Below are 26122 nucleotides of genomic sequence, written 5' to 3'. Positions count from 1 at the left end.
TCTTTTTTACATTATTACTACGCCTAGAAAAGAAATCCAATCGTACGCCATAACCATGCTCATACCTTCGTGAAAATCATTCCGCATTACAAAATTCCATCATAGGAGCGACTTCAATCTCTTCTGTAGCTCTGGCTGAGCTGTTGATCCTTCACCACGCAGACGGCGCTCTTGTGGATCATGCAAGGGATCGCGAGTCACTGTGGCCTTGATCTTCTTGCCAAAGTACTCGATCTCCACTGATGCCCCTTCACTAATGTTGCCTGGGAGCCAGGCGTATGCCACTGGCTTTCGAACAGTGTAACCGAAAGCTGCACTGGTGACATAGCCGGCTCTTTGGCCCTCGACAAAGACTGGCTCTTTGCCCAGCACCATTGATCGACCATCATCGACGGTGAGACACCTCAGCCGACGAGGAGCAGCCTTCTTCGAAAGCCTCTCCAAAGCAGATTTTCCGACGTATTCTGCCTTCTTATCCAGCTGTATCGCATATGTTACTCCAGCTTCCCAAGGATTGTGTTCAGAATTCATGTCAGATCCTGACGCTCGGATGCCCTTCTCGATTCGTAGACCGTTGAATGCTGCGCGGCCGGCAGCGATGAGTCCATGAGGCTTGCCTGCCTGCCATAACAGATCCCAAAGACGCAGACCAAAGTCAGGCGTGGTTTGGATCTCCCATCCATACTCTCCTACAAAAGACTTCCGGAACATAGTGATAGGAATGCCTGCTATGCTGGTCTTCTTGACTCCCATATAAGGTAGCCCCTTGTTGCTGAAGTCATCTGAGCTGATTGTTTGAATGAGATCTCTAGCCCTGGGGCCCCAAAGACCAAGACAGCAGGTGCTGCCTGTAATGTCTCTCACTTGAACCCATTTACCGGGTGTGTGCTTTTCCTGACGGCGGCCCTCACGTATGAGGTATGCAAGGTCGGTCGCAGTGTTGGCACCTACCTGGAATAGATCTTCTTCAATCCTGGATACAAAAAGGTCGCTCAAGACGCCGCCATGAGCATTGATGAGCAAGGTATGAACGATACTGCCAGGTTGTGCGGAGACGTCGCTAGTCGTAAGTCTTTGGAGCAGGTGAACTGCACCAGGTCCAGACACCTCGAAACGGTGAAAGGTTGTCATATCATATAACGCTACGGCATTTCGTGTCTTCCACGCTTCGGCAGCAGCAATTGGCGAATAGAACTTGGATGACCAGGCGTCGCGGTCGACTGGCTTCCACTCGTCTGGCAAAGTCTGTACCAATCCAGCGTTCGCCTCGTACCAGTGTGGACGCTCCCAACCTCCAACTTCAAGGAAGAATGCGCCCTGTTCCTTCTGTCGGGCGTAGAAAGGGCTAACTCGGAGGTTACGGGGGCTTTCCTTCGGTGCGAGAGGGTGGATGATGTCGTAAATCTCAACAAAGTTCTGCTGCGAAGTTTCGCTGACGTACTCTGGGCTCAGCTGAACTTCTTCAAAACGTGTTAGCTCGCACTCGGAGATGTCAACAGTTGAGCAGCCCTCTGTTAATGTCTCTGCAACAGCTCTGGCCACACCAGCTGAGTGGGTGACCCAAACAGCTTCGGCGACCCAGAAGTTGTCGAGGTTAGGAGCTTGTCCAACCACGGATCCGCCGTCAGGTGTGAAAGAGAAGATTCCATTGAAACCGTCTACAATCTCAGTCTGGCGTAAAGCGGGAAGTAGTTCTTTGGTGGCTTGCCAAGCTGGCTCAAAGTCCTCGGGTGTAAAGTCTAGTCGAGAGGGCATACTCTTCTCATCGACATGCTTTGGAGTGACACCCAACTCAGAAGCTTTGACAGGCATTGGACGATGGCCGTAGTAGCCAATGCCAAATTGCTCTCCGTGCTCCCGATAGTAAAGGTCCTGGTCTTGGTGTCGCAGAATCGGGTATTCAGCGTTCATAGCATTGATCTTTCTGTTTACTTCACGGTTCTCGAGACCGGGAACAGGTGTCGTCTTTGCATACTGGTGACCGAGAGGAAGGAGCGGGACCTTGAGACCGATCATAGCACCAATCTCTACGCCCCAAAATCCTGCGCATGAAACGACTATGTCTGCTGGGATTGAGCCGTTATTTGTTGTGATGCCGGTTACATGGCCGTTTGCTTGCTCAATACCCGTAACGAGAGTATGTTCAAGATACTTGACACCTGCGTTGCGTGTGTTCTCGATGAGAATTTGTGTTGCGCGAGCTGCCAATGCGAGGCCGTCGCTTGGGATGTGTAGACCACCAAGGACGATGTCCTTGTTCAGAAGAGGATACTTCTCAAGGCACTCTTCAGGATTGATCAAGTGGGCCTCGATGCCCCAAGACTGTGCATATCCATGCTTGCGCTTGAGCTCTTCCAAACGCTCGGGTGTAGTAGCAACTTCCAAGCCACCCAATCGGTTGAAGCAGTTCTGTCCATCCTTCTCTAGGGCTGATAGCTTTTCGGCAGTATATTTTGCGAGCAGTGTCATTGTTTTCGAAGGATTCGTTTGGAAGACGAGGCCGGGGGCATGTGATGTTGAGCCACCCGGCATACTCAGAGGGCCCTGCTCAACAACAGTGATGTCCTTCCATCCTCGTGAGACCAGCTCATCGGCCAGGTTGGTGCCGACGATTCCGGCACCGATAATGACAACACGCTGAGAAATCGCCATTGCGAAAGAACAGAGGGAAATTGATGATTGACTGGCTTCCAAGAGCTGTAGGAGGCGCTGCTCTCTTAAGACTCCTCATGCTGGCGATAACGGACCATGCTGCGAGGCTTCCCCATTCCAGAAGCCGAGACTAAGCGTGATCCAGAACTTCAACGGGAAAAACATCTCGCGTGATGATTCGAGCGGTAAGTGCTGGATCCAATCCATCCGTAGCCCCCCGCATGCGGACCTGACGACATTGGTGGAGAAGATGCCAGTCGTGGATGTAGGGTCCTGATGTCCATACTGGGCCTAGTGCAGCATGTGCCGGGCAAGAAGAGGCAAGCCGTGGCGACACTACATAGCTTGCAGCAACCCCCGCCTCGCGCGTGCGCAACACCATCCGACTCTTCCTACACTCGACACACTGCAACATTGCCGTCTATTCCCACGCCAGGTAAGTCATCATAGTATGTTGAGCTTAGTATGCTCTTCCCCCAGTGAGGCTTCTCGCTCCCCGTGTCCTGCCGAGCAGTGACAACGAATGCAACCTGCTGCAATCCAACTATTCGAACCCAAACAATCACTTGCTGTAAGCATTGAGAGTAATTGTACGCCATCAAGCCTTACAAAGATGCATTCCACTCATCCACTGCGACAAGCCCGGACACCCCACCATCCCATCAACAGCCCAGCGACAACACCTCTCCCAGATACCTATTCGCACGGGGTGCTATTCAAGCGCGCCAATCCGCCCTGAGCAGCCCTTGCAACACATCCTGCCCAAGTCGAAGCAGTATGCAAAGCTCATAGAACAAACGAGTCGTTGCTACGGCCTGTAACGCACTCTCCTCGTCTGGAGCAAGCCCACATCGAGCTCACGGCTCTGTCCCCCCAATTGCCTTGAGTGCGAAGAAGAGCCTTAAATAATTCCTGGGACACAATGGAGCTGCGTAATCACCGTAGTTCAGTTTGCAGGCCATCTCGACGCCCGTTAGGTGGAGATGACGAGACGTGACATGTCACTGCGTTGTCTGCACCCGTCCGGCAGGCTCACGACTACGGTTACCGAAAACACTCAAAGCCTCCCGAAACTTCCACGCAAAGGATGATGAGGGGTAACATCACATAGCTTGTCTCGCTGGCTCTCGACTCGAGCACATGGCGGTTTTCTGGGCGAGTCACGCCTCATTATTCACGCCTACTAAGCGTTTCGCCCTATCTTTTTTTGGGCTCACCGACAACACGCACCACACCATCTGAGTGGTCATTATTCACTGAGGATTTGTGTCCGTTTGCCTTAGGTTGGGTGTCCGCAGACTTCCCTCATGATATCGCTATCTATCGCGATAGGGGTCGATTTGACCACTTCATCACCACAGCTGGCCTATCTAAAGAACTGCATATCGGACTTCCAACCTCAGCAAACTTGTCGATAAGAGTGCGATAACCATTAGGAAGTGCCGCCGCAATAGCTCCGGCTATTATGGTGTTGGCTCAACGGTCAAGCTTTGGGCTGGCGTCTGATGCCCGCTTTTGGAAATCAGATCCATCCAAGCCCGTGCCAACAAGAGGGGCACAGACGAGGACAGTCTTTGCATTTTATCACCATGATCTTGTCATGCGTCATCAATGCAGATTATTCTGGGGTAATACACCGTTGTCCACTAGCAAGGACCAGCAGAGTTCTAGCCCACTGTCTAGAATAGTAGAATGATCACGATGGCGGATGGTGCGGTTGCGGAGAGGGCTGGTAAATCATCTACCAGCGTGGCGCCTGAGAGTCACCTGCAGTCTGATTACGTCCACTCACCCCACTGGCTATCGCCTCTCGGGAGCGAATGGAAGCTATAACCCTATATGGACTTAGTAGATGGTTTCAGTTGATGCGTTTGAGGAGATAGTGAGTTTGGACAGAAAGTATAATAATACTGCAGACATCCATCAGATTGACCTTCATCTTCTTCAGCAGACTTGACTAGTTCTCAGACATCACTGTCCTTCACTTCCTTTGAAAGCACTGCTAGATATCCACAACATCTCATCTACCACTACAGTATCCCAACATGGTCGGGGGACTTCTGAGTTACCTAGGCTTTGGCGGCGCAGCCGCCCAGAACCCACCCGAGAGTGAGCCCGTACGAGCCCTTCCTGCGAATTGGTACACCTCAGAAGAGATGTACCAGCTTGAGAGGCGCGCCATCTTCACAAGGAGATGGCTTATCCTCACCCACAAGTCAAGACTCGCCAACCCCGGCGACTTCCTTCGCTACAACATTGCCAACTACGACATTGTCGTTTCCAAAGACCGATCAGGCGAGATTACTGCATTCCACAATGTGTGCAGACACCGTGCATACCCTGTTGTTGAAAAGGACGGAGGCAACGCGAAGATCTTCTCCTGCAAATACCATGGTTGGTCATACGGCCTGAACGGCAACCTGGCTAAGGCTCCCGGCTACCAGGAGCTTCAGAACTTTGACAAGGCTAAGAACGGCCTATTCCCTATCCACACGCGCATTGACCGCAACGGTTTCGTCTGGATCAACATGGACTCAAAGAAGGTTCCAGAGGTATCATGGGAATCACAATTTGACCACGTCGACGAGCAAACCCGCTTTGATCAGTTCAACTTTGACGACTACGAGTTCGATCACACATGGAACCTCGAAGGCCCCTTCAACTGGAAGATTCTTGCAGACAACTTCAACGAGTGCTACCACTGCAAGAGCACACACCCCGACCTAACGACCGGACTCGTCGATCTCGAGAGCTACGACGTCTACTGCAAGGCCGACCACATCCAGCACGACCCCAAGACACCACAATACCGCAAGGATCTCGGACAAGAGATTTGCTCGACATACTGCTTCCCCAATGCCTCCTTCACCGTCACACAACACTTCCTCTTCATGCAAAAATTCATGCCCAAGTCGCCCACCGAGTCGGTCATGTACTACGAAGTGTGGCGCAACAAGCACTCATCCGAAGAAGACTTCCTCCTCATCAGCGACACATACAAGCGCGTCATGGGCGAAGACAAGGTGCTCTGCGAGCGCGCGCAAAAGAACATTGAAGCCGGCATCTTCATCAACGGCGAGCTGCACCCGCGCATGGAAAAGGGCCCCCTCTTCTTCCAGAAGCGCTGCCGCGAAATCGTCATGGAGCACGGCATGCGCGAGAAGAAGGCCGGCCACAAGATCTGGCCCGCCAAGCAGCAGCTCGACTCCGAGGCCGGCTCCTTGCTCACAAAGGAAATGGAAGATTTCTGCGAGGGCCTCTCGTGCGGTACCGACAACGAGAAGAGCGATCTCGCTTGGTAGGTTGTGGAAATTCTGTTTGCATACACACAGTCACGCAACACTTCTTTGATGATGACCTTGAACGACTACCTTGGGCCGGTTAATTGCATGGCGTACTGGTGTTTATTTTTTTTTCTGGCGCTGCGTTTGGGGGAACTGAAGTACTAGAGGCTTAGAACTCGTACTTGGAATGGAAACAGGCAAACCCTTTTTTTTTCTCATTAATGATTCCTCTGAGCGATCTCTCTTGTTTGTTTGTTATATAGCGCTTTCTGTTTTTTTTTGCCTTGCCTTTCCAATCTAGACGAGAAATTAAACTTCATTACTATCTTCATCATCTGCTTTGCCACATCCTCCTTCCCTGCTGTTTGTTTGGTTATTATTGTTTTTTGCTTTTTTCGGGGGGGCCAAAGAGTCGCTCTAGACTTCCCCCCCCCCCCCCTCATCAGCTTAACTTCAGCTGCTATCTCTCGCTCGCAGCAGCAGCGGCGGCGGCGGCGGAAGGAGGAGGGGACTGGGCCTTTCCCTGCCAGTCTGGCAAGAGCAAGCTCGCAGCTCGGGGGATGGCGTAAACCCCGGCAAAACCCTATTCTCTCCCTCGTGCCCATCCAACTCCCATTTCTATGGAAAGCCGGCCCCTGCATGGGCCTTTGCCCCTCTCCCCCTCGTCCCGTACCAGACTCTGGGCGTGCGCCAGGCTCCGTTAACGGACGCAGATGCAGGACCTGAGATAATGGCGAAAGGGCAAAAAGAAAATGTGGGGTTGGACCAGACTGCGATTTCGGTCCTAATTGGGAAAGTCTGTGCATTGGCCAATCGGATTGGTTTCATGGGGGGATGTGCGATGGGGCGATTGTCGATCTTTTTTGTGGTATGGGGAGGTTCCTTGGTTTGGGGGGAATTACGGGACTATGACATGTACATGTTTACATGTGTACGTTGCGTGGGTTGCGCTGACGTTTGGTTTGGTTTGGTGGTTTACTGTGGTGGAAGACGTCACGTGAGTGAATGGGTCGTGACATGGCTCGCTCTGTTGGGGTATTGGAAGGAACTCTTACGTATGTATTGGTGATCAGCTTGGACATGCACACGTGACTTTGCTGTCATGCCTACATCGACTTTACACGATCACGTGGAGAGGTATCTTGGTGGTGTACTCTCCTCCTGTGGTATAGCCGTAGGCTCTTACTAGCTCCTTCCTTGGCTGTAGATTGCCAACTCGCACAGTTGCTTCTGAGTTTTCTAGAGATTGTCCAAGAGTCTCTATTAGAAGGCATGAATACACATCAAGCTTGGCAGATTGACTGTTGGCATATTTAGACAAATCTCCACATTGACATGCTTCACCATGTTGACCTATACTACTAATAATGGTCACGGTAGCGAACATAGCCTCCCCATCCGCCCCATGCTCTGCCTCTGGTAGCACCTCGTCCAATCTTGGCCGCTTCGTCATTCCACCTTTTACTTGCATTGCCGCGTAATCTGGGTCTCTGCTTGTAGCCACCATTCCGGTACGTCCCGTCGTTATGATACTCGAACTCAATCTCTTTGCCGCATTTATCTGGCGCGTCAAATCTGTCCAGCCAGCGATTGAGATGCACGCGGCTATCTTTTGCGCCTGCTGAATAAGAAAGAATAATTCGTATCTTGCGCTTTGGTTTATTGTCGTCGTCTACCTCATCTGCAGTAGGTCCGTGGGCACTTAGCCTCGCTAGCTGTGCCTGGGACAAGCGATTCAGGAACGTGACGACATGCGCAAAGTTGTGATTGCGGACAGTAGCTGTGATGACGTGAGCGTGGAAGAGGACCGCATCCAGGAACTCCTCCGAGATCTGGTTGTTGACCCCCACGAGGCCGCATCGTGTAACGATGTTGTTGCCGCGCCCAGTTTTGAGCGTTGATGATTCGTCTTGTTCCAGAACGTGCTTGTAGATTTCATCTCTCAGCTCCCTTGGAAGCGCAAGGAATGGAGGCAGGGTGTCGTGTTGCTGTAACCGTATGGGTTTGGTGTCTGTGGTGGCTTCATTGACTTTTGCATGCTCCTGCTTCGGGATACAAGGTTCCGTGTTAGGGGATATATTGGCTTTACGGACGCGCTTCCGGGGTGGTGGCGCAATGTCCCTGGTGGTGTTTGGGATCAGCGCGGCAGCTTGCTCATTCTGTTTGCGTTTCGAACGCCTCAAGGGTAGTGTTGTCGTCATGGTCACACTTGAACTTGGTTCTTTGCTTTGGGAGGTTCATTTGCATTCTTGACTGTGAATATATATCCAACATGCGCCAGGGTGGCATACCGACTACTTCAGGCAACAGCCAGGCAACGAAGGGTGAAATGTCAGTCGGCCACCCGTTGCGCCCCACTTTTGCTCATGTTGGCAGTTCGTATAGGCTGACCACGTCTCTATGCTTTGGAGGAAAAGGCAAAAGTAAGAACATTATGTGCTGTTCTTCTACTCGTAATAGTGGCGAAATGGCCAAGTCGGTTGAAGTTGTAGTTAGTACTATGGCATGTTTGTAGGAAGGGAAACTTCTGTTCTCTCAGTGGCTGATTAGCAACCTTAAGTACATGAGCACATCTACACACGCTGGGTCTGGATTTCAAGAGAGGGCGATACGTATCGTGAAGGTCTAGATCTTGCTGTCATCAAGCCCCTTTTCCCGGGCGCTAAGAAAGCACGCGCCAGCCGAGTCGCTGTCCTTTGAGCCCCAGCCGTGATAACAATCTCAATAATAGCTACGACTTTCCGTCACTCGGTCGAACTTTGCAAAGTACTCAGCTTTGCTCTTCTTTGATTTCTTCAGCCATAAGCATTTGAAGATCGCGCTTGAATCTGTCTATTGGTGCTAGTAAGCACTACTCGCGCACGTGGCGCCTCTCTACCAAATCCCATACCTCCCTTTTGTTGAAAATCCTCAATCTGGACCGCGAAGGTCAACTTTGGCATCTGCAATGTGACGTTTTGACGCATCTTTGATGGCTCCGCTCCTGTGGCTGAAACGAGCCTTGAGGTCCAGGTACACGTACTTAGCGCAGGTACTGTCAACTATAATGCCGTAGTCGCTGTCAGCCGCCTACTAGAGAGCTTTAAGCGGATAACTTGACGGAATTCTCCCAAACTTCGTTCCGTCAGGTCCGTAGTACCTTAAACTAGCGTAGCCGGCGATTTGGCCTTCGCTCGCGGCTGATTAGGCCATCCACGCCCGAACTTCTGGTCCATTTTTTCTCGTGCAACTTGCCCAAAAGGTCGGGTCCTGCCCTTCTGAGTCCTTCATTCTTCGTTCTTTACTCTTGCAATCTTTTTCATCTCCTTGAGGGAAACATCAAGTATGCGCACCTTGATTCTTCTTCCTCTGTTTTGGTTACTCCAAATATGTCAGGCCTTTCAATCGCCCGATATATATTCTCTTACACAGCCCGCAGGGGCAAGCGCAGCTCTATCGGAGGACAGTCAGGCAGCTACTGTACCTTCTAAGTCGAGGTCAGGAGAGCAAACTCGTCTTGTGATGTTTTTCACTGACGGCGCTACATTAGACATGCAGCAGGACCAAGTTCTGGGCTCAACATCTTTGTACCCAGCTATCAATCAGACCCTAACTGGTATAGTATCTCCAAGAAGCTTGATTTGAAAACATCAAATAACATCATCTCAGGCTTCCTCTTACGCTAGCTCTCAAGACAATCGGATTGCAAGTGAAGGTCATTGAAACGCTGAACCTTTCTTCGCAATGCTGGACTCTGCTTGTCTACACGCCCCCTGGCGTGAATTACAGCCCAAGTTCTGCTGATGTCACGGCCTTGAATTCTTTCGTGTCCAGAGGTGGCAGGTTAATCTTCATGAACAAGGTCCCCTCATCTCTTCAATCCCTTGCAGGGGTAACTGCATCTACTGTAGACACGAGCGGTTCGCGATCGGTTTTGCAGTTGACCAACACCGAATCACCTGTACAGGCTCTCCGGGGTTTTGACTTTACAGACTACTACGACATCAACATGCCTTTTTATGAGAACTACACTGAACAAGGCTTTGTCAATGTTGGCTATACGCCTGCTAGAGGCGCACAAACACTTGGAAAGTACCAGGTTCGAAATAATGGCGTAGACAGTGCGGACAAGTCCGCTACAAGCGCAGCTATTGTTAGGAACCAGCCTTTGGGTGCGAGCGGATATGTGTACAGCATCGGTATGGATCTTGGTTATTTGTTCATTCAGGCGCAAAACGAGGCCGGCGGCTACTCACCGTGGTATGATGGACACTACTACCCTGGATACGACATCGGAACACGCATCGTCAAGAATATTGTCACTTCTAGTACCCAATTTGTCAGCCTATGGACAGTCCCATACAACAAAGGGCTCGCTTTCACCACTACCTGGGATATTGACACCTACGTCTCGTACCCCCACGGCCAGGGTATGGCAGCCGCCGCGCAAGAAAGAGGTGCTTCTGGTAACCTGAACCTTCATACCAAGTACATAACCGATGCCTACGAGAATGCATACTTCCAGTATGGAATTCCATACATTTATCAGATCACCGGGTTCCGGGTGGCTCCTGATGGGTACCCATACATCGATTTTGGCAGCCACACTGTCAGTCATTCGCCAAATGCGGCGAGTTTTCCCTACGGTACTCGTGAGGAACGTTATATCAAAGGGAGTGACGCAGGGTACGCGCCTTACATTCACCAATGTGGGGCTAACGCCGATGGAACACCTCCTGACGATCAGCAGTGTATAAAGGGAGGCCCCAGGTAAGTTTTCATCGTGTAATATGCATGCGACATCGACGCTGACTTTGTACTTCCACCTCTGTAGCGGACTTGCTTTCTATACGTCAGGTGGCTCTGCATCAGGAGAGGTCCGCGTAAGTGCGTTTCTGATTCGATACATACTACAAGATGTATTCAAGACCAATTACAACCTCACCACCTACCGTCCAGGAAACCTTGCATGGAGCAAGTACCAAGCTACGCATTGCGTTGCGAACGGATTCATTGGCGGCTCTTCATGCTCAGGAAACTCTCACCTTACCCACCTCCCTTTTCAAGTAACACACAACCGTGAATCGTTTGCTGAGCTCCCATACTACGAGTTTCCCCTTCAATGGTCTGATGGCGACGGAAACATGAGCAGTGCCGATTTTCCGGGGTCAGACTTCTCAAACCAGATCAACAATATCAAGAAAATGGCACGGTATGGCGGCCACTACAACATCTTGATCCACCCTTCGGACGCAGTTTTCGACAAGATCCAGATACAGCGTGCGTTCCACGATACCGTGCGTCCTTTTTCAATCTTCTTCAATCAAACAGGTTTGGCCAACTGGTGGGCAAATCGAGATCGCGCCGTTGTGAACATCACAGCAGCAAGCAGAACATCAGCAACGATGACGGTTCGTCTGGATGGCCCCACGGAAGGACTTACTCTTCAGGTGCCTCGGAACTATGCCATACAGTCCGCCACGGGATCTCTCTCAGTCTGCCAGCAACTTTCGTACGATAAGACCACGAACGCGGTCGTTTTGCGAAACACGGCAAAGGGGTTATATACGCTCACTTTCAGCGTTGGTTTGATCGACTCATCCGTCTCCACATGCCCCGACTTTACCCCAAAGGCGATTGGGGATACAGAATGCGTAGCATGGGATGTCATGATTGACGATTTCTTGGAGCTCTACTTTGGCAACAACAACGTCAATCTGCTCTTGTTGCAAACAAGCGCAATAGGGCTTTCGTCAAACAATGTGGATGGCACCTTGCAGCTCACAGCAACTACCACCAGTGGGGTCAACTCGTACTACACGGAGATCTCACGCTTCTGCTTCGACGCTTCGATCTACACACATCTTTACTTTGACATGATTGCTCCTCTAGGAACCACCTTTTACGTGCAGCTTGTCTCGTACGACTCCGGATGCAATTTTGAAAAGCCGAGTCCCACATACCTGGACGTAACCAGATACGCCGCTGCTGACGGCACGAATCATACTGTTACCATACCGTTAGCAGACTTCCAGGGACAGGACATGCTTCATGTCCGCGGTATACGTATTGGCAACATCTCTCCAGACCATGTGCCTATCTATATTGATAATATCAAGATCCAGAAGCGATGCGTCACGGCACCAGGAGAAGATCGCACCCAGGGCCTGGCAATCGAGTCATTCCAAAATGTTGATCGGTGGATCACTGGTATCAACAACATCTTTGGCCAGACCGACTACAACAACTCAATGACGTTTGCAAAACTCTCGGAGCTTGGGAGAATGCAGTTGTTGCCATCGAGCTCGAACTCATACTTTTATACCGACACTGCGGTCAATGGTACTGGTTTAAACGCCACCGGGTACACCGCAGTCTCCTTGAACGCGCGTGGCCCGTCTGGTGGTTCCTTTGACGTGGTTGTGACCTCAGGTACTGATACTACCACTTCTACAATTAACACCAAGTCTTATGCCACCTTGAGCCAAGACAAGTTTACGAACATTACAATCCCCCTTTCGGCATTCTCGGGACTCAAGGCCAATTCCATGAGCCGTATCACCCTACGAAACTTCACACCAAGTGGTGGTTCTGCTGCCAGCAACTTCACGTTGCGATGGGTCTCCCTTCTGGGCGGCCCTCCCGGAGGCGGTGCTGGCTCGCGTTGCGCAAGAACCTCTGGCTACGTCGTGCTGGACTTTTGTGATCCGGCTGAATTCACAACGCAGACCAATGCTCTGGGGGCTCCCATGTCAGACAACAAGACAATGTCGTCCTACAAGCAAGTCAACAGTGGTTCCGCTGATCTCGTACCACGGGATGCGAAGTCATACTTCTACACATTGCTTGCAAAGACGCCTGGCTGTTTAGCAGTCAACAGTTCTTACGATTCGATCAAACTCAGCATCTCTGGTCCACAAGGCGCAAACGCGAGCATCGGCTTCAAATATGGTGGCGACAGCTGCAACACCAATGTGGTCACATCTTACGTCCCGATTAGTTTCAACACTGCACCAACACAGCTCACAATCCCATTCTCGCGTTTCTCATCTACTTTCAACGCCAATTACCTCCAGTCGTTTATCATGACCAATTTCAGCTCCCCCGGCTCGACGTACCGTATTCACTCCTTAATCTTCACAGGACCTATTGATAACCCTGGTTGTGCGCTCTGCTCAGGCACCGTTCTCAACACCTGCACATTCACCTCCGATATTCCGCGGACGAATCGACTCCTTGGCGGTATGACCGATGAAGGATCTCTTGCTTCATACTCCGTCAGCAGCGACGGCTCACTCAGTCTAGGAGCTAGCAGCGGTGCATACTGGTACTCTCAATTTGGCACCACCTGTTACAATGCAAACAAGGTAAATGCGACGGGTATACAAATCTCCATGGCGGCTCCTGCAGATACCACTTTCCAGGTGTCGATGCGCTGGAAGACAGATGTCGAATGTTCATTAACATCACCGGCATCTTCTGTCCCCATCACTTCGTACATAACATTCTCCGGTACCAGTTCGTACCAGGTGACATACATTCCCTTCTCCGATTTCCCTGGAATGAATGCAAGCCGACTCGATAGCATCGCACTATCAGCTTTCAACCCATCGAACGCTGAGATCAAGCTCGGTTGTATCAGTTTGGCTTCCACAGCAGTCGTGCCATCGAATTCGACTTGTAGCTGCCCTGACAGCGCCTGGTTGAACTACTGCACTTCAAAGAACGTGGACCGCAACGCTAATGGGAATGCGCAAAGCGACGACGGAACCATGGAGGTTGCACCAGCCGTCAAGGACGGCGCCTTGGTTCTACAACCTGCTGTCTCTGGGTCTTACTGGTACTCGCTCCAGAACTGCGCGGACGTTTCTTCGTCTAGCTTCCTCTACCTCAACGTCACGGCGAAGGCAGGTGCAAGTTTCAACATACAACTGCAGAGTGGCGGGAGCGGATGTGCTGGCTCGACACTGCTCCAGCGAGTCAGTGTATCAAGCACTACATATGGTACTCTGGGCAGTGCTCCCGTACTTCTCAAGATCCCACTTTCGGCGTACACTTCCTCGGGCAACAGTGCTTTCTCTCTGTCGAGAATCAGTGCGGTTGTTCTGGAAGGGTTCAACGCTGAGACCTCGATGTATCTCATTCACTGCGCGTACTTTGGTAGTGACACATCGGGCGGTAATTCTACGGCTTTAGGTGCACCTTCATCGGCGGGTACGGCTTCATCAGCAGGTACGGCTTCATCGGCGGGTACGGCTTCGTCAGCAGGTACGGCTTCATCAGCAGGTACTAGTACATCGATGAGTGCATTGACTGGCACGTCGACAAGTCCAGCTACGTCGACAGGCGCAGCTGCATTAGCAGGTGCAACTACACCGACAAGTGGAGCTACATCAGCGGGTACACCGACAGCTGCAATGGTAGCCTCATCGACAGCTACAGCTACATCGACTTAGTTATTTGTGTTTTTAGAAGAATGTAAAATAAGTAAGACATAATGTTAGTTAGATTAATGAAATGTACTAGTATAGAGAACTCATCTTGTAACATTGCAGCATGATCATGAAGTTAGTTGAAAACGTCGACAAGTGCGGACCACAGAGACACGTTACTACGTACGCTACTAATTAGTCAGTCATGTGTTCTTAGCACTTACGTAGCCACCCGGGAGCCGTAAATAGCTCAACACGCTGGCTACGCCAACAAATACCGTTGAGATGTACGCCATGTCTGCATTTTTTGCGCTACCAAATAAGGATACTAGAACGAGCAAGAAGAGAGCTCTGTGCTAACCAAAACGGCGTTCCTTAGGGTTTGCAAAATACGATTTGCAGAGACATGGAGCATTCCCTCTCACCCGGTTCCCATCATCAGATAACCTGCAGGGAGCAAGGAACAAAAAACCGTTGAGTGATATTCATTCCCCTGTCATGTATCCCCTGCATCCTTGGTGGATGGAAACAGGTACATCCGTGGCTAGGTACCTTTAAGCAAGGGTGGTTGTGGGCCCACGAGGAGACGTTTTCAGGACGAACTGTTGGTCCTTGATATATTTGCTGTTTGTATGAAATAGCTATGAGCGCATTTGTTGCCTGTACTATTACTATATTTGCTTGGAGACTAAGTAGCAGCTACTTGGGTAGCGAGTTGCTTCGGGGTTTAGAAAGAAGCTAGCGGTACTACGTGGTTGAATTTATCGATCAAGTCAACCCGAAGAACTTTCCTCAAAATCCGTTGTGGGCAACATATGCGATTTTATCGGTGTGGATTTTGTTCGTATACGTTGCTGACCAGCGGCCTTGGCAGCTATACGAGGATATCCGATATACGCGCAAAGGGCCGAGGGTTGTGCTTTTTAGAGTATTCAAAGGAGATGGTACTGCAAGGGGTGGTGTTAGCCGGTGTGACGACGTCAGTTTAAAACGGTGCTTATTGGAAGGAAAATGTGGGGAATGTGCAAGTACATAGTAATGTTGTCTAGATTGAGATGCCCCAGTGGAATGATGTGGAAACTCGTTTCGGGTGTACAGCAGGGGGTGCTCTTGCTGTGGTCTACTTCAAGGAAACAGACACCTACCACCTCTGCACATACTTGGCTTCAGTGCAACCAAATGGTTACAAAGGCTTTTGTCGATAGAGTTTTCAGTCACTTACTCATCAAATTTTGTTAGTTAGCATGGTCGCCAGCCGCTTATGTATGGGTACGCACTTTACGTTTTTCTATGCTTTGTTTCAATTCGCCAGCAATGGTCACTGTTAATAGTACTGTAAATACAAATTCGAATATTAGAAGTTTTCTACTTCACATATTATCATATTTGATCAGATGCCCCTTTTGAGCTCGTTTCGTTCTATCTAATCTCTTCAAGCACATTATTTTGCCCTCTTGTCTATCTCAAAAGCAAAACAACGTTGGAACCAATACTGATTGTTCCCTCATCAAGGCGAAGCAAATTCAAGCGTTACAGTTGCAATACCATAACTATTTGAATAGCAGATCAGCTAATACAAACGAAATCGACCCTACTTATCTGGGAGTATGGGTAATGGTTCTCGCTTTCAAACGGCTGCATGGAGAAGGATGGCAAGAACATTAGGAGTTCAACGTGCATATCAGATGGTCCCAACGGGATGGATAAACAAAAGGCCATCAACATATGACAACTCGCCTTCTCCTTTACTCTTCAACGGCAGCATCAATAACATCCTGCGCTAGCTTCTCCGCATGCGCATACGTAACACCCTGTGTATGCCCCGGCGCTCCAAAAGGCAAAGAGCTAGAATCTATAACTCTCAATCCCTTGACTCCAAACACCCTGGCTTTCGAGTCGACCACAGCTCCATCGGAAACACTGCGACCCATTGCGCAAGTCGCCGCTCCGTGATGAATCGCGCCCATGCCCTTGGTGCGAATGTAGTCAAGTATCTGAGCATCAGTTGTAATATTCGCTCCTGGTGCGATTTCTGTGCCAAACGCGGAGATTTTGGATGCAATTGTACGTGCACGCCTGTACGCTGCAACCGCCATTTCCTGGTCTTCTTTTGAGTCCAACCATCCGATGTATACGATTGGTGCGACGGTGTTGTCGGCAGATTGAATGGTGATGTTTCCTCTGCTGGAGGCCGAAGTGAGTATCGCACCGATGACGCCGGTGTTACTGGCTGCTTGAGTTGTGGAAAGCACACGCTCCGAAGCTTGTAATACGTATTCGACGTTTGGCCAGTCGGAAGGCAGTTGCTCTAGGTAGTCTTGAGTTGACTGGCTCATGCTACTTGTGTATTCTTCGGAGAATCTGTCCCACGCGGCAAAATCGCTGGCTGGACTGCTGAGAGGGCCCGATCCGTTTTTGAAATAGGATTCTACAGCGTCGTTGAAGGATGCAGCACTACGTGTCCAGGCACTCCTGCCAGGTACGTTTGAGGAGTGAGTGATGCCGCCGAGGGCTGGAGTGTCGTGGAGATTCTGGCCCACACCTGGGAGATCAGAGATTACGTGAATGTTGTATTTTTCGAGCGCTGCTCGCGGTCCAACACCAGAAACCATAAGAAGATGTGGAGAGTTGATGAAACCACTAGATACGATGACTTCTTTGCGCGCGTGAAGGACAAAAGGCCTCTTTCCTGCAACTGTGACATTGACTCCAAAAGCGCGCTTGTTTTCATCAAAAAGAAGGTTACGCGCCATACATGACTGATAGATTTTCAATGAAGTCCTGGTGGCAGTCTGAGAAAGAAAAGCACTTTCTGTACTGCTTCTTGTGCTGTCTTTGGCGCGTAGCGTGAACGGCCAGTATCCGTAACCAAGTAAGTTTCCGTCTAAGAAACCATTGGCTGCTTTAAACCCAGCTCCAGCGTAACCTTGAGGCCCAAACGAGGATATGGGTTGAGCATATTTTGGGTAGCTCAGATGCACTGGCCCTCCGGGACTATCGAAGCTGGACAATGTGAAATTTACCGTGGCGTTTTCGGCACGGTATCTAGTATCTGGCGGCGTGAACGAGAAGCTCTTCTTCATGAAAGGGAACATATTGTCCCAAAGGTACGCTGTATCTCCAGTTATATTGGCCATGGCAGCATACCAGCCTTTGGTCGCTCTGAAAGTAACAATTAGTTACGTATATCAACATGCAAGAAAAAAACCGTCACACCTGTGGTAAATTTGCTGGTTGCGTGCTGAGCTTCCCTACCACAATGTTTAGTTGTAGCCCACGGATGTAAGTTTTGAATTGGCTGCACTTACACCAAGAGTTTTACCCTGCGCATAAAAATACCGTCGTCCATTGGCGCCCGGGATGGGTTCCGTAAAGTAGCCCCAATCTATTAACGGCTGGTAATCGTCTGCACTTGGCCCAACATACATAGTGGAATAGTATGGTCTGACAACAATCGAATCGTAAGTATTGATACACATTTACTTCAATCTCTACCCACATTTGACTATAATTGCCATTTGAGATTTCGTAGAAAGAGCCCGCTTCTAGCACCGCGACCGTCTTATGCGGCAACGCCTCTGCAAGTCTCGACGCCGTCAGAGCGCCAGCAAGACCAGCCCCAACAACGACGTAGTCAAAAGTCGCATTTGCACCGGGATTGCCAAATGAATTGCCAAGAAGACGGCCTGGAGCAGAGAATTGCTGAAGCAAAGTATCGCCATCAGAGCCAGCTGCGACAAAAGCAGCCCAGAGACCGAAGATCTTTATGAAATGTCGCATCGTGGTTTCCCTTGTGCTACAACGCAATGCAAAAAGAAGCTGTAATAAGTCAATGAGGCACACAGTCGCATCTTGGCCTTTTATACGCTGGCGATGAAGCAGGGACATGATTTCATGATCTGCGAGATTCAAACGCTATCATCTCAAAACTGCATCTCTGGTCGTGGTAAAGCTCTAGCAAAGCAATGGTGGCTTGCAGGAGATCTCCACTATAGATTTACATTGATCGTGCACAGCAACTCTCATTGGATACAAAGCCCCCGCTGCAAGGATTGACGGCTGACGGGTCGGAGCGGCACCATCGACTAGCGGCGATGGATGCAGCTCCCGGTTCAAGGGAACGAGAAAAGCGTAAGGCGTGGTATTTAGTCAGCCATGCACCACTTTCCATTCGCGGACTTGACCGGGTTGTTGCTCATGTACGTGCGTTTTACTCGGGAAGAATTCCTGTTTCTAGATTAGGCAACTGGTTTTACGGAAATCTTCAGGAAACTTTCCTCGTGCAATTTTACCGTCCCAAAAGCAAAGACTAGTATGTACGCGCGTGTTGCTTCTTTAACCCACCGCTCGTACAGCCTCTCAGCCGAGCATCGCAACTTCAAAGAAGCCGAGAATGCGCTGGCAATGCCAAAACAACATTATGGTATTTCGATAGCTATGAGGGTTCGAAATCGCCAAATCCCGTTTGCTGAACACCGAAAGCAACTATTTAAGTCTTTCTTTTTGTAGTTGTGGTGTTGGCAAAAAAGCCGCTAGTAGATGTATCTCAGGGCACATAAATCCCTGTGTTCGAAGTCTCAACCGCCCCTCACGGATTACTCTTGACCTGAGCCTTACTTTTACTCTCATGTCCATATACGAGCATCTCACGGACCTTACGGTATTGTGCAGAGTGTCGTGTCAAGTTCAGGAGAGTGCATGGCTTGCTATTATGGATGACCCGGGTATTACCGGAATGCGTAGTTTCCTATGCAATGTCTTGTTACTGCATACTTGGATACTACTCAGTAAGCTCCTCCGGCAGTATCCATTTTATCCATGTGCTTATCCTCTTGAAAATTGGCGCCCAAGCTCCTAGCATCTCTATCTCAACTTCTCTCTTCTTACGAAGACTTAGTGATTAAACTCCAAAAATCCCACAAACCACTATTGGGATGGATCATGATCCTCTAGGAAAGTAGCAAATTTCATGTCGGCCGAGGAAAAACGGTCATGTAATGGCATGTCATAGATTAGGTTCTATGAATAAAAACCCCGCACCTACCATGGAGGCATGCCGACAGACATTTGAATTTAATGGTGGCACCCCGCTATATCGTGTATACCTATAGGTGTGGCTATTAATACTCGCCGAGCGCACGAGGCAAATAAAGGTTCAAAATTCGGGTGAATAGACGGTTGTGATCCGGTTCATCACTGCTAGGTAGATAGTAAGCTGATGTTGACGACCTGTCTATGGCGTGGAAATGGGTCTTGTCTATACTCAGTTATCATCTCTTCACCTTTGTCCTCTTATTCCAGCAAATCTCGACGAAACTACAGTCCTCCTGGTTCTTTCCACGTCGCTCCACACGCTTCAATCTTTTATTTGTTTGAAAAAAAAGCGCTTTGCTATCCTTTATCATCTCGCTTTTTGCGGACTCTCACCCTTGCTGCATCTCTTCTGAACAATTATTGGTCCGTTGCATTTGACTTCTGTAACGAACCTCGCAATGATATTCTCTAGGTGGAGACGTCGCCAGAGGGTAATTATTTAGACCAGAAAGACGGTATTTGTAGAAGGTAAGACATTCATTCATTTAACCATAACATCTCTTTCTGGCCTAATCTACAGGAATGAAAAGGAACCTGTTGGTCTGGGGGCTCCAAAATGGTATTGTGATTGGGATAATAGGCATCATCATCATGGTTGAATCAATTAGGCGTGAGAGTCCAGCTTTTGCAGCTTTACACAGCTGCACACCGCCCTCACTTTAAGACGCTCCCTCTACACGACAGATACAATTTTATTGGCCGTTAGAAAATACACTGTCATCTTTTTTTATATATGCCAACATGTTAAGATTTTTTTCGTGGGGCTCCTTGTAGTTCAAGGCACAAAAACAGGCTCCAACATATGCACAGCTTGAGAAAGAGAACTATATTGGAGTCTAGGATAAATGAGTGATCTATACTATTTATCTACAGTATACTACTACAAGATCTCGCAATTTTCTCCAATACGTCAGTGGCGTCACTGCCTGTCACTTCGGATTCTATCAGGAACCCGAATGTCCGAGATGTACACAGCCACCGCCACCGCCACATACTATCGGCGAGATATCACCGGATACTCCGCTCCGCAACACTGAATCATCCACACCATTAGACTTCATGCTTTCGTCCGTTCAATACAATTCAAAATCAAGGAAAAGAAAGTTGATGCCTAATCCCGACCCTCAACCGACGGAATACTTCCCCAAAAACCCGCTACACAGCCACTAACCACCTACGCGTTCCGCCCGATTCCACTCCCCCATTCGTCCGTCTTGTGTCCCCTAATCATGCGCCATAAAAAAAAACACACTCACACACGGGATACAAGGCAGCAACAATCCACAAGAAGGCCGCCAATCGCTCCACTCCAACCAAACAAACAAGAAACCATGGGAAAATAGAGAAGACAAAAGAGGAAGAATTAGCGCGTTGAACACGCTAACGCGCCATCACATGATCCATCCTTCAGCCTAGCCCCCCTTCCCATTTCCCCCTTTTAGTCCAACGGTAATAAGTCTCTCTAGTGTCATCATCGCCTTATCTGACTCACCCTCTCTGCCTGTGTCGCCAGCCTCACCGTCCTCTCTCTCTCTCTAACCTTCAAAATAGGCCAACAATGCGCAACAAAAAAGGGCGTTTTGGGGGTGTGTGTGTGGTGTAAACCGGTTAACAAAAAACCATAATATGACGTATGCAAATGTCTCACCCCGGACTTCCGGGCCCCCAAGAAAAAAACGCCCTCTTCTTACCTGAAAAGCTAGGGTGTGAGAGAGTGTGTGTGGGTGGGTGGGTGTAAGATGGGGGAAGAGATAGACTAGTGGGTGTAAGGAAGCCGGTAAGTTTTAGTTCGGGGTTGGCTGCCCTGCGAACACCTGCACCTGCACGCCATACATGATGTGTGTATTTCCAACAAGAAAAGGGTTTAGTGGCTGTTGCACAATCAGGCACACCACCGCCCTACTAATCTGATCGGGAGGGCGCGAAGAACCGGTCTAGAATGTCTGGGAATGGTCAGCAAAAAAAAGACAAGGCTGGCGCGAATGCGAATGGCCATGTTTTGCGGGTCAGGCTAAGTAAAGGACGAATTCTACTAGCACTAGGCAATCCTACTAGGCATCAAGGGCGGGTAAGCGGGGAGGGGGGGGGAGCAGGGGTAAGATTTTAATCTATACCACGCGGGCGCATATGCGATCTGGTGGCACGGTTGGTTTTTTTTGGGGGCCGAAAACAAAGACGGTTGGGCTTGTCGCCGAAAAAGGTAAACTTGACTTCATGTCTTGGATTTTACTATGAGAGACAGGCCTAAAAAGAAAAAAAAATGCGAGCATTGTTTGCACAACGAAAAGGGTAATTTAATTCATGTTTGAATAACTAACTATTGTGATTCTTTCTTTCTTTCTGACATGATAATAACCTACAACTAAAACTAGTACAAAGATTGAGACGAAATAAGAAAAAACGAGTGGTATAATATCCTTTGCGCTTTCCCATTGCCTCCGTTTCGCATTTTGAATATAACAAGGGCGTTCAATTCGTAGAGTGTGACGTGCAATGCATGTACCAGCCATGCCTCCCCCATCTCTCGACCAGATGTGTTTAAAGAAAAAAAAGACAAAACAAATTACAGTTTAAGATGTAGACTTGGAGAGATCATAATCGCTCGTGGGGGAGATTTTATATACAATGAGCGCGCTTGTGGGGGTATGGGTAGGGGAGTGTGAGGAGTGTTATAGACAGACAGATAATTAAAAAAAAAAGGGGGGGGGGCGAACTGAAACCGTTGCCCAAACTCCTTTCCCAATGCAGTGATCAATCGAACTCCTCAAAGAAAAGAAAAGAAAGAAAACCCAGTGGCAAAATCTGCTAGATGTTTATCTGCGGCCTTGTTGCTGGAGCGCCATGACGGCTTGCTCGAGCTGCTTGAGCCGCGAGTCCTTTTCCTCGTTTTCTTGTCGCAGCCGCTTGATCTCAGAGCGCATCTCGTCATTGTCACGTTCAGAGACTTCGGAGTCAGAGGCAGCACGCTTGCGTTTCATGCTGAGGTCCTCTTCCTCGCGGTACTCCATGGGACGGATGTAAGGTGACTCTGGGGCATGTGACTCACGGATGGGGGAGCCTTCAATCTCGCGACGAACCATGTCACGGCGAATGACAAGTCCGTGCAAGTCTGCTGACATTGATGTTCTCCGGTGGACGCGGCGGATGTGCTCAGCGAGATTTTCTTTCCGCGTGAAGCCGGCGCCGGAGCTGCGCTTGCAGTCGGGGAACGGACAAAAGAGTGATTTCTTCGTACCGCCGTGCATCTTGTGGACCTCTCGCTCGTGGCGGAGAAGGCCACCGCTGTAAGTGAATCCCTGAAGCTTTTCGCAGCCCTTGGCATTGCATTTGTAGGGACGATCATGCTTGTCCATGTGTTTGCTGTGAGCAAGGTTAGTAATGCTGGGTTTCAAAGCAGTTTGTGTTGGGGTGCGGGGAATTAAACTTACCTCCATTCGCACTTGCGATCAAATGATACGCCCTGGCATTCTTGGTGCTTGCAGACCATCTTGCCGTCTTGGTTGCGCGGCGGCTCCTCGGCGCGCTTATAGCTGTGGTTCTTCCGTAGAGATCCGTCGTCGTCACCATCTTGCGAGGAGTCGACAGACAAAGCTCTGCTGTGGGATCTTGGGGGGGTGGCGGCCAGTGATTGTCTGCGCTCTGCAGAGGTTGGCGAAGTCATGATGGGAGATCGCGGACAGCTCAGGCTAACGGGAGTAGGCATGTCGGCAAGTAGTGAGTTGACCGAGGAGGTGCGCTTGTGCTCGTGGGGAGCAGGCAGAGCAGGGGCGGTGGTGGGAGCGAGATCAGTCATGTTGAAAGGGGAGGGGGAGTAGGAGTAGTAGGCGGACGAGTTCAAGTTGAGCGGGGCCTCAGGCTGGCGATATATAGAAGGCGACGCGAAGCCTGTTTGTGGCGGAGCAAACAAGTCGTCGTCCGGGACGGTGATGACTCTGATTGTCGGATTATGCGCAGTGTTAATCAGATGACGCGGAGGGAGTTGAGGTGGCAAGGCGGAGTGGTGCCAAGCGTGAGTAGGATGGTTAGGATGATGGAGATTGCCAAGGTGCGGATAGGCCGTGAGTGGCGCAGCAGAGCCTGGACTATGAGGCGAATACAAATTAACGGGCTGGACTGGCTGGTAGTCGGGGGCGGCATGGGCGTAATAAGTATCGTGGGGGGCTGCAGCAGGCAGTTAGCGGGAGCCGCGAGATGCTTCCAGGCTGAAACCCGGGTGTCGAGCGCAGGCGTGAGTCAAACGCAGACGGGACAGCACGCGACTGTGACTAGGCACTTACTTGCAACCGCCTCTGGGGCCGCCCCGGGCCCTGCCTGACTCTGCACCAAGGCCGGCAGCCTGCCCGTCGTCGCAAAGTCGGCTTCCCAGGTTTCCGTGTTTCGTGCCTGGAACACGCTGTGCCCAAGATGCACCCGCGCGTTTGCGTCCTGCTGCGCCTGAGAGCCAATCAGCGCCCGGCCCAGGCTGACATCTACCATGCGTTAGCCTTGCCCTCTAAGCCGCCGGCTGTGTCCAGCACACAAGCCCAAGGAAGCGTGCAACACCTACAGTCGGACGATGGACCGCCATCCCACCCCAGCGAGATGTTCTGCAGCACACAGTCCAGCGGCACTCGCGCTCGTTCGCTGTTCATCTGCTGCTGCTGCTGCTGCTCCTCGCCCTGTCCCTGTCCCTGGCCCGCCCACTCGTAGAACATCCAGCACACTCCCCACAGCACTGCCAGCGACGGCTTGATCGTCCACGGGAACGATGTGCTCAGCGCCTGCGGCTTCTCGGCGAATTCAGCGAACCAGCCCAGCAGCTTGCGTTGCTTTTTGTCGTGGCCACCCCGCAGCAGCTCCTCGAGCACCTTGCGCGACAGGGCCGCGACCACGTCCGTCTGCAGGCGCAGCAGCAGGTGCTCGTAGTTGGCAATGAAGCTGTCGTCGAGCACCAGCCCTGCCTCGACGCCTTGGGCGAGCAGCCACGAGTCGCCGTACTGCCGCCGGCAGTCTGCGAGCACGTTGATGGCGCCGTGCACGGCAGCCAAGAGCTGGATAGTTTCGTTCATGGAACGCCCCTCGACGATGGCCGCATTGCTGTGTTTGAGGAAGAGGGCGCTGTTACTCGCACTCGCTGAAAAAGCGTTTCCCGTACTAGCACCGACTTTGGCATCGAGTGTGCTGAGCATCCTAGGGCCGGCACATGTGAGCCAGGTGAAACCAAACAAAAGCTTCCAAAAACGTACTGTTGCACCTTGTCTCCAACCAGGTTTCGACTTGCGGGAGCAGCCGAAGCCGGCGTGTGCGACTCGCCCGACGATCGGAATAGCCTGATGCCAAGTCTGCCCGAGTCGATTGATGAGCCATTGTGCACACGCGGCTCGACACGTCGACGAAGCTGCTTGACAAATAGCAGAATGCGAAGGGTAAGGATGATGCTCGTCTGCTTGCTGCACCGCTGCTGCTGAACAACAGCCATGGCTTAGCGAAAAGGGCGGGTCCAAGGGCGTATGCCTATCTTCCTTTACGTGCGTATGGGCTAAGAAGGGAGACGTGTACTGAACAACTTTGCCCCTCGCGAAGGTTGCCGTATAGTTTATAGGCACAGTCTTCAATGCGCCGCCCACGAGTGCTACAAGCTGAGAGCGCCTGCCGGTGAGCCTGCCAGGGCGGATTCTAGGCTGTCAAGCCACTCTGCATGGCCACAGCTCCTCTGATTGGCGGCAGCCCAAGTTTGCTCCCGTGCACAGCCACCTCACTGACTGCCTGGGGCATCCATGCTACACCAAATATCGCCTCTCGTCCTATCATTCTCGCACCCCGGCAAACCAGCCCAGTCACGCATCCCGTCCACGAAGAGGCGCAGCTCTTTTTTTGTTGAAATTTCCTGCCCAAACCCCTCATGACGAACAGCCCAGCACTAACAGCCCACCACGTATCCCCCGACCGCCGCTGTTTTGTCGCTGCCTAGGAATCATCCTTCGCCCAACACCCCCAGCGCCATGTTCTAATGCATCCCTGACACTCAGAAACAGCAACCTGAGTCGTGCACACGAGAAAGAAAGTCGCCCTCGTTCTGTCGTTCCCCTCGGGATCTGCGACTGGGATTGTAACGACCGCGCCACCTTATCACACCTTGGTCGTGCTTGCCTGTGCGCACTACTTCCCTTGCCGAAACGGGCATTGCACCACACACACCACAACCCAATCCGTCACATCATTGGCTTGCAGTCTCTCCCCCCTCCCCACGTGATCTTTTTCGTCCTTGAACAAACCTTAATCCCCACCTTCCAACCCTTGAACCCTCAACCTGGCCCTTTTCCCTAATAAATCACAAACATCTCCCTTACCCAAAATCCACAAGATTGTCCCGTTGCGCAAATTTCTATGTGTATCTAATAAGCAAGTTCGCAGGGGTGAGAATGAGGGACAGCAGGGTTCTTGGCTGTGCGTTTCCACTTCACTCCCAATCTCGCATTAAACAGCAACCCGATTGACTCTGGGGTAGAAAAAAATAGAGACAAGTTTCGGATGCTCGTGCGACCGACTACCATCAAAAAAAGGCGCCTGAGGCGGACAATGTGTCAAAACATTCCGGTTTGAGAAAATGACAATTTCTGGAACGTTGAACTAGTGCCTTCCTTTTGCGGTATTCTTTCCTTCGCCTTGACTTCTACATTCGGTTTTTTTCCTTCTCTTCGC

At 50.6% G+C, this 26122-nt stretch overlaps 6 protein-coding genes across 6 annotated transcripts; 2 read left to right on the top strand and 4 right to left on the bottom strand.

The window, feature by feature from the left end:
• Positions 1-79: 79 nt before the first annotated feature.
• Positions 80-2652, bottom strand: PSV08DRAFT_378888 (uncharacterized protein; the record flags this gene model as incomplete). The annotated part of the gene is made up of 1 exon (XM_014221794.2): positions 80-2652. The coding sequence occupies one exon, from the start codon at positions 2650-2652 to the stop codon at positions 100-102; it is 2553 nt and encodes an 850-aa protein (XP_014077269.1). The 3' UTR covers positions 80-99.
• Positions 2653-4697: 2045 nt separating this feature from the next.
• On the top strand, positions 4698-6054 carry PSV08DRAFT_403993 (Rieske [2Fe-2S] iron-sulfur domain-containing protein; the record flags this gene model as incomplete). The annotated part of the gene is made up of 1 exon (XM_014221795.2): positions 4698-6054. The coding sequence occupies one exon, from the start codon at positions 4698-4700 to the stop codon at positions 5952-5954; it is 1257 nt and encodes a 418-aa protein (XP_014077270.1). The 3' UTR covers positions 5955-6054.
• A 1132-nt stretch (positions 6055-7186) lies between these two features.
• On the bottom strand, positions 7187-8201 carry PSV08DRAFT_320602 (uncharacterized protein). Its single transcript, XM_014221796.1, has one exon. It carries the CDS (start codon positions 8135-8137, stop codon positions 7298-7300), a length of 840 nt encoding a protein of 279 aa, XP_014077271.1. The 5' UTR covers positions 8138-8201; the 3' UTR covers positions 7187-7297.
• A 1059-nt stretch (positions 8202-9260) lies between these two features.
• Positions 9261-14454, top strand: PSV08DRAFT_228169 (uncharacterized protein; the record flags this gene model as incomplete). Its single annotated transcript, XM_014221797.2, has 4 exons — positions 9261-9412; positions 9466-9531; positions 9585-10685; positions 10750-14454. The coding sequence occupies 4 exons, from the start codon at positions 9261-9263 to the stop codon at positions 14369-14371; spliced, it is 4941 nt and encodes a 1646-aa protein (XP_014077272.1). The 3' UTR covers positions 14372-14454.
• Positions 14455-16092: 1638 nt separating this feature from the next.
• Positions 16093-18164, bottom strand: PSV08DRAFT_364516 (uncharacterized protein; the record flags this gene model as incomplete). The annotated part of the gene is made up of 4 exons (XM_014221798.1): positions 17847-18164; positions 17656-17791; positions 17564-17598; positions 16093-17509 (listed from the first exon to the last, which is right to left on the bottom strand). The coding sequence occupies exons 1-4, from the start codon at positions 18125-18127 to the stop codon at positions 16093-16095; spliced, it is 1869 nt and encodes a 622-aa protein (XP_014077273.1). The 5' UTR covers positions 18128-18164.
• Positions 18165-22254: 4090 nt separating this feature from the next.
• PSV08DRAFT_378879 (uncharacterized protein) lies at positions 22255-24974 on the bottom strand (the record flags this gene model as incomplete). Its single annotated transcript, XM_066093358.1, has 5 exons — positions 24667-24974; positions 23982-24610; positions 23692-23910; positions 22870-23602; positions 22255-22801 (listed from the first exon to the last, which is right to left on the bottom strand). The coding sequence occupies exons 1-5, from the start codon at positions 24897-24899 to the stop codon at positions 22255-22257; spliced, it is 2361 nt and encodes a 786-aa protein (XP_065948736.1). The 5' UTR covers positions 24900-24974.
• Positions 24975-26122: the final 1148 nt, after the last annotated feature.

This window comes from Bipolaris maydis (genome assembly GCF_028858645.1).
Source record: "Bipolaris maydis strain C4 unplaced genomic scaffold PSV08scaffold_11, whole genome shotgun sequence".
Classification (NCBI taxonomy): domain Eukaryota; kingdom Fungi; phylum Ascomycota; class Dothideomycetes; order Pleosporales; family Pleosporaceae; genus Bipolaris; species Bipolaris maydis.
The sequence above is the reverse complement of the archived record's forward strand: the minus strand, read 5'-3'. Positions and strand labels throughout refer to the sequence as shown.